Raw genomic sequence first — 19,862 nt, 5'->3', positions numbered from 1 at the left:
GTCATTCAGGATGATTGTCGTTGATTGTGCTGTGAGTCTCTGTGGGTTATAAACGTGCTGGATTTTTGGTCCTTTGGGTATAGTTTGTGGGATTTTTTGAGGTTCGGATGGAGTTTGATTTGATTTTGAGGTGAAGAGATGGGAAATTGTATTGAGTATTTCTTCGACAAGTTTTAGGTTGATAATTGTTTTTTTAAACTGATGTCTTAGTTGACTGTTTAAAAGTAAGTACGTACACAATTTGCCCAAAATACAATATACAGGGTGATTCACTGCGATGGCCTATTAGACATTTATGGAAAACTTATCATAATTTTGTGCTCAGAATTTCATGTTGGGGTTTGAGACAATGATCTTTCTCCCTAAAATATTTTCACTTCTCTACAACTTCCGGTTATACCGAAAACAGAATACTACTTGCAATTTTCAACTGTGTGGGGGTAGTCTGTGACTTCCGGAAAGTTCGATATTTCGATAACTAAATTTGATATTTCATGAATTCTAATCAATTATCTGTAATTGAAAATTTTTATGTTTTATGAATTTTTCAACAATCATAACTAACAATCAATTACAATTCATGAAATGTCAAATTTAGTTATCCAAACATCGAATTCAAGTTTCTTCCCATAGAGTAATAAACATAGATAGAGGGATTATAAGCAATTTTTACATGTTCCCGACATGGTTACATTACGTTGTCGGATTGTGATATATGTATTTTCAAATCCACAATTTTAATATATCGTTCTGAATGTATATTATATTGAATTAAATATATCTATTCCAGTGATTTCCGATTAAATATGCAAATTTGAATATTTGGAATCCAATATTTTTCCTATAGTCGAATTTATAACAAGCAGAATATTTATTATTTTCTGTATCTACATGCTGAAATCCAAGGTTTGGCAACTTTTGCTCTCCTAGTGTCATGGGTTCTTTCACGTCGTTTGGCGCGCTTGAAGTTTGTTTTCTATATTTCTGATATATTTAGGTATTTATTTCAATATATTTTGAGTCAATATGAAACGTTGATTCACTATGTATAAGAATAAGAAGTTCGTTCTTTGTGGAGAAACTCGCGAATTGAGTGAAATATCGCTTCACTGATTATTTCCGCGCGATTCATGTCAAATCTGATACTTCATGTTGGGGACAACATTTCCTTACTGAAAATGACATATGCTCCCTCTATCTATGTTTATTACTCCGAGTTTTTTTCTGTGTATTCCGGAAGTCACAAACTACTCCATACAATTAGGAATTGCGGGTTTTCCTCATTCAAGGTTCTTCATTGATAACTTTTAAAGTATTAATTTTAGGTATAGGGTTTGCTTAAGATTTTTCCCCTCATCTTATACGTAGAGTACACTGAAATAATATAAAATATAGGTTCCAAAATCTTGAATTTTTATTAATTTGAGTTGTTCAAGTTAATGATCTTCTGATAAACACCTTGTACATTTTTGGTCCAAACCACAAACAGTATTTTAGTACCACGTATTTGTTGAATCTTAAATGAAAATGGTTTTTTCGAAAGAAAAATTTTAGCAGAAATATTCAAGAAAATGTGAGTCCTCGTCGCCACCTTTTTTTAAAGAATCCCATTAACTCATGAACCGTTGAGTTTTTATCCGAAGTATGGCATATTACTGATTTTTTTATCATTTATTTGAAATAAGCAAGTAGTAGTCTGTTTCCGGTATAACCGGATCTTGTATAGATCCGAAAATGTTTAAGAGAGACAGATCATTGTCTTGAACCCCAACATGTGAATTTTCAGCATGAAATTATGATTAGTTTTCCATAAACGTCCAATAAACCATCAGCTATTCTCAAATGGTTTGGAAATACACAAGGTGTACCAAAAAAGGAGGACCGAAGAACGGAAGAACCTCAACAACTTTTATCGTGTTTTTGCTCATAGCATCTAAACTAATCAGTATTAGACCCGGTAGTCTGCCAAAACTACGTGGACTAGATCAAAAAGTACTTTGGGAGCAATACTACAGTGGTTTTTGTTGATTATACTAGTGGGATAAGCTTCCAAACAGCAAGGTGGTAAAACGTTATCGGAGTTCCTTGCTGAGCCTCTCTACTAAGTTTGTGTTTCCCAAGACAATCTCAATCAGCACTAATATGCAGGCAAAATTTCTCTTCAACGACACAAACAAGATAAATTATTTTATAATGATGCTGAAGAGTGAACTGAAAAACAAGGGTATCCAAGTCTAGCACGCAGTAGAAGTCGTTGATGTTCTGATCGTACAAACTGATGCTGTTTCATTTTCCGAAGAGTATAACAGTGTAGTTATTACGGGGGAAGACATTGATCTTCTAGTGCTGCTGAATGCTTTGAGGAATTCAAAGACAGACTTTTTCTGCAAGCTATAAGTGGTTGCGACAACAACTCAGCACCCTTTGGTATTGGAAAACAGAAGATTATATAGATGTATCAGAAGAATCCCTACCTCTCCGCAATGTTGGAGATTTTCAAGGATCCAGAGGCAGCTCTAGCTCAAATTGTTGACGTTGCTTGCTAGCTGCAGCTGTGAAAATATTGAGGACGAGACTGAGGAAAATTTCACCCTTACACCTATACCAAACATATCCATTTCTCAAATATTGACAACGATGACGAGGATGGTGCAGAAACCACAAAAGCGCTCCAAATTGTTGGTGGCTCCATCAAGTTTTTGTATATAAATTGTATACCTATACTTGTAGGCATGAACTGCTTCCCTTCTTTCAAACTACATGGCACGCCACTGTTATACGTAGATATTTGAATCGACCTATTTGTAATCTAGCATTAATTTGTGATACCAACCAGAGAAGGTATTTATGTAGGAAACCCAATAAAGATGTGGTAATGGCAAGAAACAATGAGAAATATAGCTATACTCGTACTTAGTAATCGATACCTTTGTACCTTTGTACTTGTAGATTCATTTTCAAATATTAATTTGGACTTCCTGGAAATTCAGTCATGTGTTCAGCGAAAGAAGCTCTATAATCTGGCAGAACTTCATTTGCTACATGGTTTCAGTCAATGTAGATATGAACATAGAATATACGAACTCGTTCGAATAACATTGATTTTCACTCTATTTCCTATAATATTCTATTGTCAATCATGTTTCAAGACATTCCAATTGGTTTTTTGTTAGAGTATATTAGTCAGTTATAAATAAACCAATTATAGGTAGCATGAATTCAATTTATTGGGGTCAATTATTAAAGAATACTACCTAGTGGAAGTTTTTTGTTATTTGACATATTTTCCAAATGCTACCAAAATTCAGTGATGTATATTGAAAACAAAAACTGTGAGTATTTTCAATTCGCATGATTATTCCTCGAAACAAAAATTGTCTAATGAAGCCACAGTGTGGCGAAACAATTGTTACTAACAATTAAATAATTTAGTGGAAATTACTTAATAATGAATTATGAATTTTCGCCAAATAAGGACCGAATTCATTGAAATTTTTCAATTGAAACTAAATCTATATAACTTAATCTTCGCTCGAGCCTTGTTGATCTTCTTATATAGTTTTTGATAATTTTAAATTTTGAGAAGGATCTTTCACCAGATTCAACTGAAACCGGCAGTGTAAGTAATATTCTTGGCGCTATTGCTGTGTTCATAAATATTGAAATTAAGTCATTGGTAAACAGAAATTTTAAATTAGGGTTTGTGGATCATTAGATTGGTTTTCTGCAAAATGGAACTTTAATTCAATATTTCAATAGATATATAAATACCGTCTGACTCACTACCTGAATCGAATTAAAATCTTTACAATGTTTCATGAACTCATCATTTGAATATTTGAATGAGATATTGCTAAAAATCCGAATACGTCTGTGAATGTTTTAAGCTCGTCGAATGTATCGTTTCAGAGCCCCCGCAACCGCGCGTTCAACGCGTGCACCGCACGCGGGCGCCACTCTTAAGGGGCGCCAAAATCTCTTATAGACCGCATGAAAGACCAAAGGTTTTTGAAAAAATTTTTTTTTTATTTTTTCAACAATTTTAAACGTTCAAAGACATCTTTTACACATCCAAATAAGTTCCCGAACGTCTCAATCCCTATAAAATAACCTCGGCCACAGATTGCATCTATACGATTCTTTTCGAGTAAACAAATCATAAATAATCATCCCTTTGTCGGTACGGGATTTCTTTATGGACCACCTTGCACCATTTCTTCGATCATCAATAAAACGCATTTGGTACACATAAACAATCATAAATACCGAAGCGATAGCTTTTAGCCAGGGGAATTACTGAAACTTTCGCCACCATCTGTAGGAAAAATACTACATGTTACAAAGAATTTCTGAAACTACCAAAATCTGCTTGCTATGCTATAACAGCAGAAACCTATCCAAAGAATAGTTATTTTGTTGAGGTCAAGACGCAAAAAATTAAAATACTCAGATAATTGGAAAGATTTGTATTTTGTGTAATTGTGGTTTGTTTTACTGTTTCTTGTTGTGATTAAATTAAATTTTATGAAATGGTAAGTACCTATCCACATACAGTATTAGCATTTCTATTAGTCTATAAAATTCGATATTTTTTTTTCTGTTTAAAATGGTGCACATCCTAAATTAGCCCATACCTATATACTATAATATTATTTTTATTTGCTTCAAATAGGGAAGTATCGTTTGTAATCGTGAAAAAATTGAATCGACTTTGATATTTTGAATTTGTTACCTGGGGCCACCATCATATTATACTTAATTTTTTTTTTAATATGCACCCTGGATCTGTATTATTTATTTGATGTTCGTAACCGTTTGACATTCTAAAAAAATTATATTTAACCTTTGCCAAAAATTAATTATTATAACAGGAACAGGGTATGTGCTTCAGATCGGTCTTAACTTATTATTATTATTAACTCCGTTTAGGTTTAAAGGTTCGGATTTAAGGTTTAAATTCATAAAAATGAAAACATACGGGTTATTCTCGAAGGGATGGCGCAAATTTAACCATGGGTGAATGTCCTTACCAATTTTGGATCAAGTTTTTCTTAAATTCTAGGAGCCATACAAGATAAAACGACCTTCTGGTGCAAAATTTTGAGAGCAAAAAAAAAGCTAGACTTCAACAAAGGGAGAAGATGGCTGGGAGTATGGAATAATATTTAATAATTATTAATAATAATATTAATATTTTAAAATAATATTATGAATAATTTAAAGAAGAATAAAGCTCAGGTTCTGAAAACTCTGCAGTTTCATTACAAAATTAAAATAAAATGCGGTTTTGATCGAATGCTTGGATAAAATAATGAAACATTTAAAAAATGTATTATGCAACAACTGACAGCATAAAGTTCTTAAGGCATTCAATAAAGGTTGCTGATAGTTTTTTTAACCCTTCTACAAATAAATTCCTAACAAAAACTGAAACATTTTTTGCCGATTATCCTGCGACGTTTTTCTCCACTTCCCCCCTTTTTGGGGCGCCAAAATATTTTCGGCACGCGGGCGTTGATGACCTTTGCGGGGGCCCTGTATCGTTTAAAGAAGTTATTGACTGATCTAGGATTCTAAAATGGAACTCTCCTCTATATTTGATTTTGGGGTCTACTGAAACTTCATCAATGTGTTCGATTGTGTTGATTTTTTTCTTGAAAGAATTGTATTAATTGGTGGGAAATCTGTTTCTAGGTTGAGTTCGTGAGCTTCTGCTAAAACCTCTTGAAAGTGTTCAAACGTGAGATATTCTGTGAATTTGTCATTCAACTCATTCAACAAATTTATGATGATTTGAGTATTAATTGTGCAGATGCTCTGCATCATTTTGTTCAGAGCATTAATTTCGTTTAAAATATCGAACCAAATTATTACCAAGCAAATGAATCTGTAATTTTGAATGCTAAAGCAAGTGAATGCAGTTTATAAGATGTAGAATAATCCCGTTCAAAATAATCACCAGATATATCCAGAAAAGCGTCAAATATTTTTTCGAGGTTATACCGTAAAGGTTTTGCATCGATTCTGCTGGACCATGGCATTAGGGATTTATCAAGCCAAGTAGCTTGATATTTTAACCAAATACTTGACTTAAAAATCAAGCTCGTGAAAAATTACAATCTTGAGTTTGACTTGATTTTATTTAAGATATTTATTGCTTGGCTCGATATTACTTGAGCTTGATATGCACGCGTCGCACGGTATATATTTCCGCAATCTCGTGCGCGCTTAGACTAAATAAAGGGATTCTTCGAGCGTCGAGAGACTGAAGCAATCGCCAGTGTAATTTTGTTAGTAGTTTTCCCATATTTCTAAGAAATTTCTATGAAAACTTGGGTAAAATGGACAAGGATTTTTTATCAACGCTAGCATCTTCAGCTCCTGTTGAAAGACAATTTTCCAGAGCTTCTCTTAAAGTCACAAAAACCCGCAATAGGTAAGGCCTCATGTGTATTAGATCCTGAATGGAAAATTATGAAATCAAACAAAGCCTGGAGGTTTCTCTTTATTATTTTTTATTTTGTTACGATTCATAGTGATTTAAGTTATGTTTCTATTTCAAAAAAGTTGATATTTTCGGTTAAATAAGTTCAATAAACAAAAGTGTTTTTTTGCAAGGTTCCTCCTCATTCCAACATCTTTTCATTGATGTGACACTACACAATAGAACTGCTTGAAATCAAGTAGCTTGATATGATTCAAATACTTGATAAATAAATATTTGAAATCAAGTCAAGCTCAAGACAAGTAGCTTGAAAATCAAGCCAAGCCGTGAATCCCTACATGGCATGGCACTGAAAGCTTTCAATTTTAGATCAAATAAATGTTTGCAAATAACCGATCACCTTTTTGTAGAAAATGAAAAAAAACATAAATTCCTTGAATTATATAAAAAAATTCATGCAAATGTTTCTTACGTAACATTCGCTGAAACGTTCGCTTAAAAATTAAGACTGTGCGCTGAGCATGGGTCCTAAAATGTGCGGATATTGATTGCCAAGATGTTTTTTGTAGACAAACTTGAATTACGTGATGATTTGCCTCCCCCTGGGTGTGCCGCCCGTGTGCGGTACACGTTTTGGACGCCCGCTGAATTAACCTACATATTCGTTGATCTAAAATCTTCAACTAACGATGAAAAAGATTGTAATCTCTCGACTGTTTATAGAAAAATTCCCATATTGTTTTCAATGAGAATTCTCAATATATTTCAGATCTGAAGGGGATGTAATGAAAAGAGAGAGAAATTCGAAAATGATAGATAACTATAACTATATCACCTATTGAGTTTTCTACTACTATTACAATTGCCCCAATATAATTCGTATAGAAATACTGTGAAATTCACAGTGTTGCTAAATTGGAGGTACAAACATGGGCTACAAATGCTTAATTTTCGATATACAAGGTGTTAAAGTTTTATTCGTTCAATTTTTTCCTCTCTTAACATCAGCACTTCACAAGATATTCCACTGATATTTGTTATAGATATTGTAATTTAAATCATGTGATATGCCAATTTCGACTGCAAATCTACAGGGTAATATTTTTTCTGGAACAGTGACCCCTTTTTTCCTTCAGAACTTTTTTTGGCGAACCACTGGTAGCTAGAGAAAAAAATATTGATGTAGCACTGAACATTTAGGTTTCTTGAATTATTGTTGTATCTGCTGCAAATTTCAAACCAATCTCTTGAAATCCTTAGAAAAATCCAAATTCCATGAAAATCCACCTATTGAGCTGTGATGAATAAGTTTATTATAAGTTCTGATGCTTATTTTTTTGAACTGTAGCAATGATTCATAAAGATTCGATAAACCTGTATAATCATCATAAAAAACTACAAAAAACCCCCTTCATCTCGAAAACAAAATTTTTTTCCTCGAAATTTTCCAAGCAATCTCTCATTTGAGTTTTTATATACCTCAAATTTAAAAACAACCTGTTTGTTAGGTATATTTTTCAATAATTTTTGCATCTTACCCCCTTTCCACTTATTATTTCTTCAGTGATGTCCTGAATCAATCAGCTGTTTATCAACATAATTTTTTTAGATATCTGATTATTTCATCAAGTGAAACTGTTTCAATATTCGTCTTTACTAATTGAAGAAATTAAAAAAAAGTCTTATGTAACAAAATGGCGAATGCGCGGGTACGTAAATTGATGACGCAAAGCAATGATTTGACGCATTTTCATCAGATTTTGTGGTGAAAAACAGACTTTAGTATTGTTCAACAACATATAACTGATCATAAAGAAGTCCAGAAGTTTGATGGAAGGAAAAAAAGAATATATAGACAAAAACTTAAAAACGTTACATAACATTAACTTTTCGTATTTTCTTTAATATGACTTTCTGGATATTCCAGTTATGTATTTTGATTCAACACAACTTCAATTATCGAGGCATCATACTGTGAATGAATAAAAGCTATTCAGTCAAAAGTTTGCGCAAGTATCCCAAGAGAACAATTAAGATAATCAATTTTTATTTAGTGAATAAATATTTCTAGGCGAGGCTTGGCCCAAATGTAGAAAGTAGCTCGAAGTATATATTCTTCCAAAGCGCCTCCTACTTTAAAATGTCTCCACTCATCTCCAAGGTCCTAGAAAAACGAATTAATATTTGTTCGAATTGATTTTATCGAACCAATCGGTTAATTTTCACATGATTTCTTCATTAAAAATATTCCAATCAATATACATAATAATCCTCGTGTCGAACAAACATGAACAATTCAGCTATCTTTTATATGAGAATAAACAGAATCCTGATCGAATTAAAATAAGGGAAATAGTATTATTTCAGGATATTTAAATGAATTAGTTCTCGTGACTAGATTAAAATAGCTTGGAACCACGTTACGTTATATTGATTTTCAATAAAATAGAGTTTGTGGAATTTTGGTTTCTTCCGTATATTCATTTTCTCAGTGAAACTTGGATTGTGATATGTTAGGTAATTTTCCTATTTTGTGGCTTGGATATACGAGTTGCCTTATCTGTACTGAATTTTGTCCATAATTCTAGTTTATTCTTCACAACAGACAGATATATTATTAGTCGATAAACAGAAGATAGCAATACTCACATAGCAATAACAAAGAACAAGATTCGTTAAAAGGAGGTCCACAGAATTCAAAAATAGGTTTAGATGACCAACTAAAATACCAAGGAACTATAGGTTTTAATAAGCATTATATGTATTAGGTGTACAATTTTTCTTCTACCGTTTTGCAATAGATGGCTGTAGCTGTAAGTGGTAGTCGAAATAAATGGATCGTAGATGTCATACAATAAGGTAAGTATTTGTAAACATAACGCCATCGAAATATTAGTCGATTTGTGTCTGCATCATAAAGTTATTCTCGATTAAACATGTCAGCTTACAAACCAAATTCTCGTCATTTGCGGGAGGTTTTAATTTTCTACTTAAATCTGCGGCTGAGGCTCATTGAATGCTCTCAAATACCTATGATAAGAGTGGTTTCAACGGTTGAAGAAGAAGAGAGAAGGTTTCTGAAGATACAGAATTGGAGGCATTACTTGATCAAGATTCGTGTAAAACGCAACAAGAATTGGCAGGATCATTGGGAGTGACGCAACAAGCCATTTAAAAACACCTGAAAGTCATGGAAATGATTCAGAAACAAAGAAATTGGATGCCGTACGAGTTGAAGCGGTGAAATGTTGAACGGCGTTTATTTGCTTGTGAACATCTACTTGCAATACAAAGACGGAAGGGATTTCTGCATCGCATTGTGACTGGAGAAGAAAAATGGGTTGCTTGTGTTAATCCCAAGCGGAGAAAATCATGGGAATCTCCCGGCCATGTGTCCACGTTGACGGCCAAACCGAACATTCACGGTTCCAAGGTCATGCTCATTATTAGGTGGGAGCAGCTCGGCGTAGTGTATTATAAGTTGTTAAAAACGACTGAAACAATCACAGGCGACCTTTATCGAATGCAATTCATGCGTTCGAGCCGAGCATTGAAAGACAAACGGCCGCAATACAACGAGAGACATGATAAAGTGATTTCACAGCATAACTATGCTCGAGCCCATGTTGTGAAAGTGGTCAAGACATTCTTGGAAACGTTTAAATGGGAAGTCCTACTTTTGCTTCCTCGGATTATCACTTGTTTCGATCAATGACACACGGCCTGGTTGTCCAGCACTTCCAGTTTTTTCAACCCGGTATTCGTACGCTGTCCGAAAGATGGGAGAAAGTAGAGCCAGCGATGGACAATAATTTGAATCATAAATGTTCAACCGGTTTCTTACAATAAAAAAAAACGGCGGAAGTTGTACGCCTATGTATTACCTTAAAAATCGTAAAGAGAATATAATTCCGAAACAATCAAACATTCCCTGACATTTCTCTTGAAATTCTTCAAATCGTTCAAATGCTGTTTAATCCTATCATGTAATTGACTTAACAATTTCATACATAGGTAAGATGAGTACTTTTCAGATAGAGATGCAGAATATTGTAAGTTCTGCGATCTTGAATAGTAATCAAGTTTACTTGTTCGAACTGAAATAAAGCCCTCTTTTCTTGAAGAAGAAATCATAATTCCTAATTACAAAAAATTGTCAACAATTTGCTCCTCTCAAATATTCTCCTGAATGAATTGAATTAATTTCGAAATTATACTTCAACGATCATTTGTGTAACAAAAATATAGTTTCAGCAATAACTCCTTGAGATTTTCTGACGTTATTCTGAATCACCCTGTTCATATAATCGTTTCAATGCAATCTTTAAAATTTCCCCGACCCTCGTACTTTTCCAACGCACGTAATTTTTCCGTGGCTGACATGCGAACTGTCAAAATCCTCCCCCGCCAACCTTCCACAACCGAAATCGTGGAACGCGCCTCCGACAACACAAACTCCTCGCTATAGCGCAAATCCGTCCCATCCACCGATCGATAGCAGTCCAGTTCCCCTTGCCATTAATGTGGCCAATTCTAGTGTGCACGTGACATCGGAGTGTGCCGGAGGTGTGTCCCCATTTGCCGCCAAAACATGGGGGCGACTACGCTAGATGCTACCCGCGGTTGACGGTGGAGGCCGCAAGCTGCGTCGCCAGCACGGCTTTCAGCTGCCCCTGCACCCCCTTCAGGTCACCGGTTGGCTGGCCTTGTCTGGACTCTCCGCTGGAGCCTTCTTGGTCCTGGTGCCAGCCCTGCCGCTGCATCTACAGCCTGCCGTGCTCATCTCGCTCTCATTCCTTCTGCTATCCCACGTAGCAGCGCATTTGGCGACAGCTCTCTTGGATCCTGCTGAAGAAGCACTAAGGTTGGTTGTACCTAAGCCTGTGCCAGCTTTAGACCGCACGAAACACTCGCACGTGATCGAGCAAGGATTCTGCAACTTGTGTGGGTTCCAAACGTCTAGCTCCAGAACCAAGCATTGCTCCGTTTGCAACAAGTGCGTGGCTGGCTTTGACCATCACTGTAAGTGGTTGAATCACTGCGTGGGAGTCAGGAACTACGTCCCTTTCCTTATGTGTGTATCTACAGCCATAGCAGCTGCTACTTTCGTAGCCATACTCGCGTTTGCGGAGCTCGCCATACACAGGTTCGACTTCTCCCATGATTCCTCCACTAACTCCACCAGGACTTCTTCCCTTCCAACCAGCGACGCAACTTTCCTAGCTGCCGTTGGAGCGCTTGGTATCCTGGCAACAATCACAGCCGGATTGCTTCTTCACCTCTGCTTCTTCCATATATACATCTCATTCCTGGGACTCACCACGTACGAATACATCCGGCAGCAACGCCAACAAGCAGCACCAGAACCAACGCCAGCCACCCAAGACAGCAGGTTCCAGTGTCCTCCTATCCTAAGACACAGACCAGTTGATCTGCAATGTGATAATCGCTCATCTACAAGAACCACCTTCTTCACGTGTACCGTGCTGGAGAAGACGTTCTCTTCTTGCGCTGAACCTACGCCTACGCCTCCTAGTACCCCTCAGGAGTGTCAGGTTTGCGTGATCTCCAACAATGCAGTGGCGCCGAAGGAGGTTAAGACCGCGGTGAAGAAGTATAGGACAAAATGGAATTGTTGTGCTGGTGTGCCTGATAGTCCGGATGATACGAATGCAAGTCCGACGGAATCCAGATGCCTCATTTCTTTGTGCAGGCACAAGGTAAAGAGTAAGCTTCCATCGATTGACGGGCGTCCTCATAGATCCCACGGTCATTGGTCAAGTGCCAAGCTTAGGATGTTGTTTAGGGTGATAGGTGAGTGGATTTCGAGTCACGAATTGTTGCTTTTGATCTAATCGGTCGTTACAAGTTTTGGACACCTCGCAGTCATGTTCTGTAGGAAAAAATGGTAGGTCAATCGGTTGGACTTCTTTTTTGACTATGTACTATTCAATGTCGACCTGCGAAGGCTCGACAATTGTGGTTAACATTATTTTTGTCTGCGCCCCACACAAATATAACGGCGTCAAACCACACCTCCTAGGCGGCCAACATAAAGTAAAGCCCTTCAAATTTCATTATGTTAGATCTGTAGGTATATACCTCTATGACGAGATTTCCTTGAAATTGAACAAAAGTTGAAACTGTGTGATGGAAATCGAAAAAAAAACATATGTTCAACTCGATAGCAAAGTAGAATGACTGCCTGAATTATCAGGCGCGGCAGTTAATCTACTACTTTGCTGCCTAGTAAAACAAATAACTATTGGTGGCTTCAGAACTATACCAATTCATCCTAGAAAATATTGTCTAGGATGTATTGACTATACTCATATTAAATTTAGTTTTCTCAATAATTGAAAAAATACTCATCCGATTGAACTGAAAATTAGAAATCTTTTTAGAAACTATTCATCATTTCATCGAAAAAGTGAAGTTATTCAAGAAAATTCAGCTATGTAACTATTTCAAGGGAAAATAATATAGTTTTTCTGATCTGATAACCCTTGAGAATATCTTTCGGAGACCGACCTTATCGAAAAAACAACACACACAAGAATTTCTTACGTTTTAACATTTCTTCGAAAGAGAGGATCTTCGTGCGCTCTTGACTTATGACAAGACAATAAATAAATGAAAATTATGTTAGGTACGTAAGTAATAATTTCATTTAAATATGAAGAAATCAGTTTTTATCCATATATAGATGAATTTGAGTGCAGAATATTTCTTCCAATCATGCAATTATTATATTTATAGGTGTGCTTTTTCGTTTCCTCGAGAAAAATTTTCCAGAAAAGTAATAAATGACATTGTGTTTCATGGCATGTTACAAAACAGGAAGCTCCAACTTCAAATTTATGTTTAGAAGATCAAATTGAGAATATTTGCGCAAAACTACTGACTTCGCACCAGTTTCGTTCTCATTTTTATTCTCTTTGTAATCTGTGTACATATCTACTTGTATTTCATAAAAAAGTTTTAAAAAGTGAAGATTTTGTTCTTCTTTATTGTAATAGCGCATCTAAGGGATCATACTGACTAAACTCGTATATTGAAAATTGAAATACCTAATTTGAACTTGATATTATAAGAAATTAAACTACAATAATTATTCTTAGGGTGTGAGACATGTAGTAGTGTTAATCGATATGAATACAATGTGGGTAGGTCAGTGACTTTAAACCAGTTCAGGAATATTGAATTGCATACACATTCGAAAAGTTTCCAAACAATCGGATAAACTTGTTTCAGTTTGGGTTATAAAAAAAAGTTAGCTGTTGTCACTTTATAATCGGTTGTACGAATTGAAATATCTTGATTAATTATTTCTGATAAACTATATTCATCTTTTAAAATACAGGATTGTCGAAATTCTTTTTGTCTCTTGGTTGACATGAACTTTAGGTACTCATACGGTCTTTAAGCATCATCTTATATTTGGTTCATTTATAGTTCAACAGTTCATTTCAACTATGTTTAATTAATTGAAAAAATGTCAAATTTTGTGTTATAATAGTAATTTACGTAACAAGTCCGGAAAATAGGGTTTTTTTGGACGAATAGACAAAATTCCAGGACTCGCTTACGCTCGTCTTGGAAGTCTGTGAGTCCAAAAAAACCATTTTCGGGCGTGTTGCGTACAATATTTTTTCGGCTTACGCTCGTCCTGGAATTTTGTCTATTTGTCCAAAAAAACCCTATTTTCCGGACTTGTTACGTAAATTACTATTTTATGCCGCCTTCCTGGTAAAATATCTCATGGATATTTTACTATGAGATCTAGTTTTGGCCAGAAAATGGACAAATCTTATCATATCTTATACGGTACTAACCTAATACGGTTTCAGTCAACTTTTTTCTTACCAGAACTCAAATACTCAACTAAGAAATAAGACATCACATTAATAGGTAAAGTATAAGCTTTCAAATAACTACTTACTACCAATCGATAGAATACCTAAAATGCCATGATAACCGAAGTGAAAATGCGTTAAAAAAATGTTTTGACGATTGGATTATTCTATACGTTGGCGTATAAAATAATGTATTATTCAGAAAAGCATATAACTACTTCGACCTGATAAAATATTTCTGGATAAATAATACATTTTTTGTTTCCATTGGCCAATCATAGGATTCTTTTCCTTGGCATACTTAGTAGGTAGTATTCTAGAGCAAAACATACGAAAAAACATACAGAAAATATACAAATATAACATTGAGTTTATTGATCGAAGTATTTAATGAGAATCATCTATAGTGAGGGGCTTTCCAATAAGAGATTCATTTAATTATTCAATAATAATAAATTAATAATTAATTAATTATTAATTTAACAATTCATTTCGATATAAAAAAATGAATAATTTTTTCAGAGAAATCAGTGGATATTTATTTTGAAGAAGCAGGTATGCCATTAACGATAAAAAAATATTTCAGCCAAATGCGTGTGAACTTTAAAGTCCCAAAGACTTAAGTTTTTATACAAAATACTGTGATTATTATTGTGGAATGACAAACCTGGGTTTTCGCCTATACTACGCTACAGCAGCAATATTCTCAGTTGTTCTTGAGTGACGCACACGGTTTAGATTCTTCACATCACAAACTTGTACCAACAGCTCAAATTTTTCCACCAATTTCGCCAGCCGAGAAGTTGCTTCACGACGAACCAAAAGTGATCTAGTTTAGCGAACTGTGACCGAAAAATTTTCACCATTTTTGTAGTGAATTTTAACAATTTCTATGAGTTGTTGAAGCGTGTATCGTTCAACTTGAAGTAATGACATAGTTTTTACTTGTCGAATGTCAAAAGATGACAGCTGCCTAGATAGTGGGCTATTCAAAATGAAACCTCTTATTAGAAAAACCTGTGCCTAATAAAAAATACTAACACGAGAAATATGGAAATTTCACAGACGATTGTAATATTTCAGGTAGTTGAAGCAAAAGACAAAATTCAATTCAACACAGTTTAATAATGATTTTGTTACAAGTATCTACATATACAATATTTATGTCACAAGCAATGTGTAATTCAATAAACGGCAAAAAATCCCGGCTTGGAATATTTTGGGGATGTTTTTATCTGTTGCATGAGTTGGGACCGTATATTTTGTCCTGAATCTATTGAAATGGCGAGGGATCTCTTAACCCTCAACCTTGGCACTGAATTCTACATATTCTCTCTCCACCCTTGCATTCAGAATTTATTCCACGTTTTGACCTCATTCTATGGACCATATTAGATTTCTTCCATTTTTATCTACTCCTTGCCAAGGCGAAATACTGCAATGCATCACAATGCTTGAAGTTTTAACCCGGAAATAATGGTATATATGAAATTATTATTTCCTGCAATCTAATTATTACTATTTTAGTGCTTTAGTTTGCTAGTATATCTCTTTCTTCAACTCATATAACTCCGAAACTATAAAAGATAAGACTTTGCGATAAAAAAAATTGTATTAATTATATGTGTATAGCAATAAATTTCTTTTTAATTTTATGGTGTTGTGGAATTGAGTTTCTAAGAAAGGATACTTTTTTTATTTTATTCCTACATGATTTTTTGTCTTCATGATTCATGGATAGTGTTCTCAAGCTTATAGAAAGATCAATGCAGTATGACAATCGATTTTTGTACTAAATCATGCGATTGATTTTTTGTTTGTTCGATTTTTGGCTTCTACACATTCTAAAATTTGAAAATTTCAGGAGGTTTGATTTTTTATTTCTCGATCGATATTATTGAAAACAGAATTATGGTTATACTCTGTCATTTTGGTTCATTGAATCCTATAATAGTTATTGTATTGTTGAAGAAACATATTTTTCTAACCCACACTGAAATTTTCACGATTTACGTGAAGGATGGAAGCACAATAATATTCAACTTTCAAAGAAAATCGAACTCTTTTATTTAGTTATGTTCGTGCAGCAGAATATTTTTCTTCTGGCTTCTATTTATAGCCATAAAAAATTAAATATATTCATTGAAAACGTTCACACTACTTTATTGTGACTGATGTGAAACGCTAGGGTTTCTAGCTTAATTAACATTCTGTTTCACCTTCATCCATTCCATAATGGTGCTCCTGAAATACCATTTCATTAAAATTCACATGCCCTACTAATTCATGTTCGTGAATTCATCCTATACTGGATTTGTGGAATAACATATAATATGAAAGTACACCTTTTGTGAAGGTCACCATAGGTTAATATTGAACTACACTTTTGATACCTCATTAAGTTTTTCTTTTACAGAAGTAGGCCCTTTTTATTTTGCTCTAATTCATTTTTCCATTATTAAATCTATTTTTCAACTCACGTCTCCATTCGTTTGGTCATACAATCCTCTCCAAATTATGTTCTCTCGTTCATCAAGTTATGATACATTGAATAATACTAAAGAAGGAAAAAATAAAGTTGAAATATAAGAGTAAAATATAAGAGGTAAATAGTTTTGAATTTGAATTCTATGACAAGGTTTCAGAATGTAATTAATGAAGTTATCAGAGAAATATATTACTGTGCTTCTTTTCACATTGGACACGAACATGTTTAATGAAAATACAGGTATGGTCTCCAATTTAAATAGATATACCAATGGATAGTAGATCTCTCTAAGTTGATTACAAACAGAAAAATTCTAAGAAAATGCTTGAAATAAATACGCTTAGGCTTAATTCTACTGTATATTTTAAATTATACATTTTACAATAATTTGGAGTTAACTGAACGAAATGTGAAAGTTTGGTGGAATAAAACTAAGTTCTTTATTTAATAATGATTAGTTGAGTTGCCAGATTTTACTGCTAGTAGGGTTGACAAAGATACTTTTGAGAAGTATTCAGATAACTGATGAACTACTTTCTGAAAGAGTAGATCTGAAGTTAGTTTGGGCATATTTTAGATAAGGAACTTGAATACTCATCTGAAGTTACTTACTCACTTAGTAAGATACTTTTTCCCCTAAGTTACCTCTTTATACATCCCTGAGAAATTACTTGACCATAGAGCGTGAGTTCCTTCAAAGTGATCAGAATAGTTATTCAATAAAGAAATTTTAGGCATATTTTCGATATATTTCATAAATAAAACTTCATCAACATGTAAAGAATTATAAAACATAAGTTTCTCTGTTGAATGTTTTGTTTATATATCCTTCCAACGCAAGTGTACGACAACAATTCAAGATAATTCTACATTTCAGGTAATCTAGGAAACCACCGTAGAAGAAACCAGACGCAACAACCCTCCAACAAAATGAACCAAATAGTTCCAGCGCCCGCAAACGACGAAACGTCAGAGGTACGAACATTAAACAACCTAGTCCCGGTACCAATATACCCAGACGTGTCACGACGTGCTAACGCCCTCCCATCTCTACCCCCACTACCGAGACGACGCATTATAAGCGAGTCGGAACTTGCCAACGCTCTGAACCTGCTGCAACAGCAGCAGCTGCGCGCAGTGCAACGTCGCCCCGGCAACCAGTATAGACGACGCAGGCGCAGTGTTGTTCACAGGACTAAGACGCCAACGCTGTCGCCGATCCATGAAAGTGGCCTGTCGAATCCTGCATCTCCGTCCCGACAGAGCTGCACTGTTAATTCCATAAGTGGTGCTTGTACTCGTCCATTCTAAACTAAATATGTGATGTCTTAATGTTAAGGGATTTTTATTATGCATTTATATGTATATTGTATCGGTTTTTTTGGTTGGGAGATTCAGACGCTTTCTTATGGTATCCTGTTCGTCGATAGAATGCAAGTTATATATATCTAAGACGAATATATATTCTCTTCATCGTGGATTACTCCATATTCGATAAATATATGGAAATTTGTTTAAATTTGGTATCATGGTTCCATATGAGGTTCAACGCCTCCGGATATACAGGGTGTTTAATAATTGTGAGGCAAAACATCAGGTGATGATAGTACACATCAAAATAAGAAAAAAATTTCTATAAACAAAATACGAGAAAGTTTGAACGTTTCGATTGATTTTGATGAAACTTTAGTCATATGCATAACTTTTCACGGCAAATCTTAAAAAGATGATATTTTCTTCACCAAAAAAGTAGTAGGTTTATCGAAAAATTGATAATGAATAAAACTCCTGTACACTTTTTTGTCTGTCATCCGAGAAAAACGTCGACAGTTTTCTAAAAAAATCCGATAGTTCATGTATAAAATGAATTTTGTGTTTTTTCGATAGCATGAGCCGTTATCAAGATATAGGCTTCTAAAAAAAATAATGCCAATTTTACTTCAGAAAGTTAGAAAAAATTATTAACTTCTTTATTGAATTGAAAATGGCATTATTTTTTCAGGATTTTTTCGGATTTCAAGAAAAATTGTCGAAATTTTTCTCGGATATCAGAAAAACTAGTAAACGGGAGGTTTATGCATTACCCCTCACTTTTTTGAGAAAGCTACTCCAAAAAATTTTTTGTGGAGGATATATAATTAACAGACGCGTTCAAACGTTATTGCACAAAATGTATGATCAAAATGAAGACTTTGAATGACAGTAATTCGAAAAGGAAGCATTTTCGGACATATATTTATAGGAACTTTTTTTTCTTATTTTATGAGTACTACCACCTCCTGAAGTATTGACCCACAATTAGAAAACACCCTGCACACAATGCGTGATGTGCATGCACGAACACGATTGTCCCAAAGCATGAATATTTCACGCTCTACTACTACTGCGATTTTAATTAAATTCGAAATGAGTGTTCAGATTTGGCTGCAAGTAATTCCATCGGAATTCCAGTGAAAAAAAAACAGAAAGCATTAAACCACACTAATTGGCAGAGTATATTTGGCAGTGCTTCTCAAAAATGCACAATATAAATATAAAACATTAATTTTTTTCTAAGATGGAGATCTTGTTAAAGTTGTTGAAATTGAGATGAATCATGAATATCTGTTAGCAGTTTTGTTTCCCTAATGAAATATATTTTTTCTGAGTAATTTGACGATCAGATGGTTTAAGAATATCCTTCTTTCACTCTGAAATTGCCCCTTGCCTTCATATATGTACAAGTATATTTGAATTCAGATGTGATATTGAATGAAATGATACTTATTCAATCATATATATTTATAGAAACCAATATTTTTGTAAATCCTTATTAGTTATCATATAACTGAATTCATTTTCAACATACATATCCATCTCCCCCAAAAAAATCGAAGCAAAAATATGACAAAGTTGTAAAAAAGTTTATGAAAAATTGCTATAGGGCCACCTTTATTAACCAAATGTTGATAAATTAAACTTATGTTATTCATTTTTGTTTTTTTCTACATTCCCAAATGACGATATCATTGGTTGCAACTATAAGCGATGTAGTTGAGAAAATCATTAGGTTCTTCTTCCTCTTCGTCTGAAG

General features: G+C 34.4%; 1 protein-coding gene across 1 annotated transcript; it reads left to right on the top strand.

Moving 5' to 3' along the window:
• Positions 1-10,898: 10,898 nt before the first annotated feature.
• LOC123672061 lies at positions 10,899-19,822 on the top strand. Its single transcript, XM_045606034.1, has 2 exons — positions 10,899-12,259; positions 17,667-19,822. Exons 1-2 carry the CDS (start codon positions 11,056-11,058, stop codon positions 18,098-18,100), a joined length of 1,638 nt encoding a protein of 545 aa, XP_045461990.1. The 5' UTR covers positions 10,899-11,055; the 3' UTR covers positions 18,101-19,822.
• The last annotated feature ends 40 nt before the right edge of the window (positions 19,823-19,862 follow it).

Source organism: Harmonia axyridis, chromosome 2, assembly GCF_914767665.1.
Source record: "Harmonia axyridis chromosome 2, icHarAxyr1.1, whole genome shotgun sequence".
Taxonomy (NCBI): domain Eukaryota; kingdom Metazoa; phylum Arthropoda; class Insecta; order Coleoptera; family Coccinellidae; genus Harmonia; species Harmonia axyridis.
The sequence above is the reverse complement of the archived record's forward strand: the minus strand, read 5'-3'. Positions and strand labels throughout refer to the sequence as shown.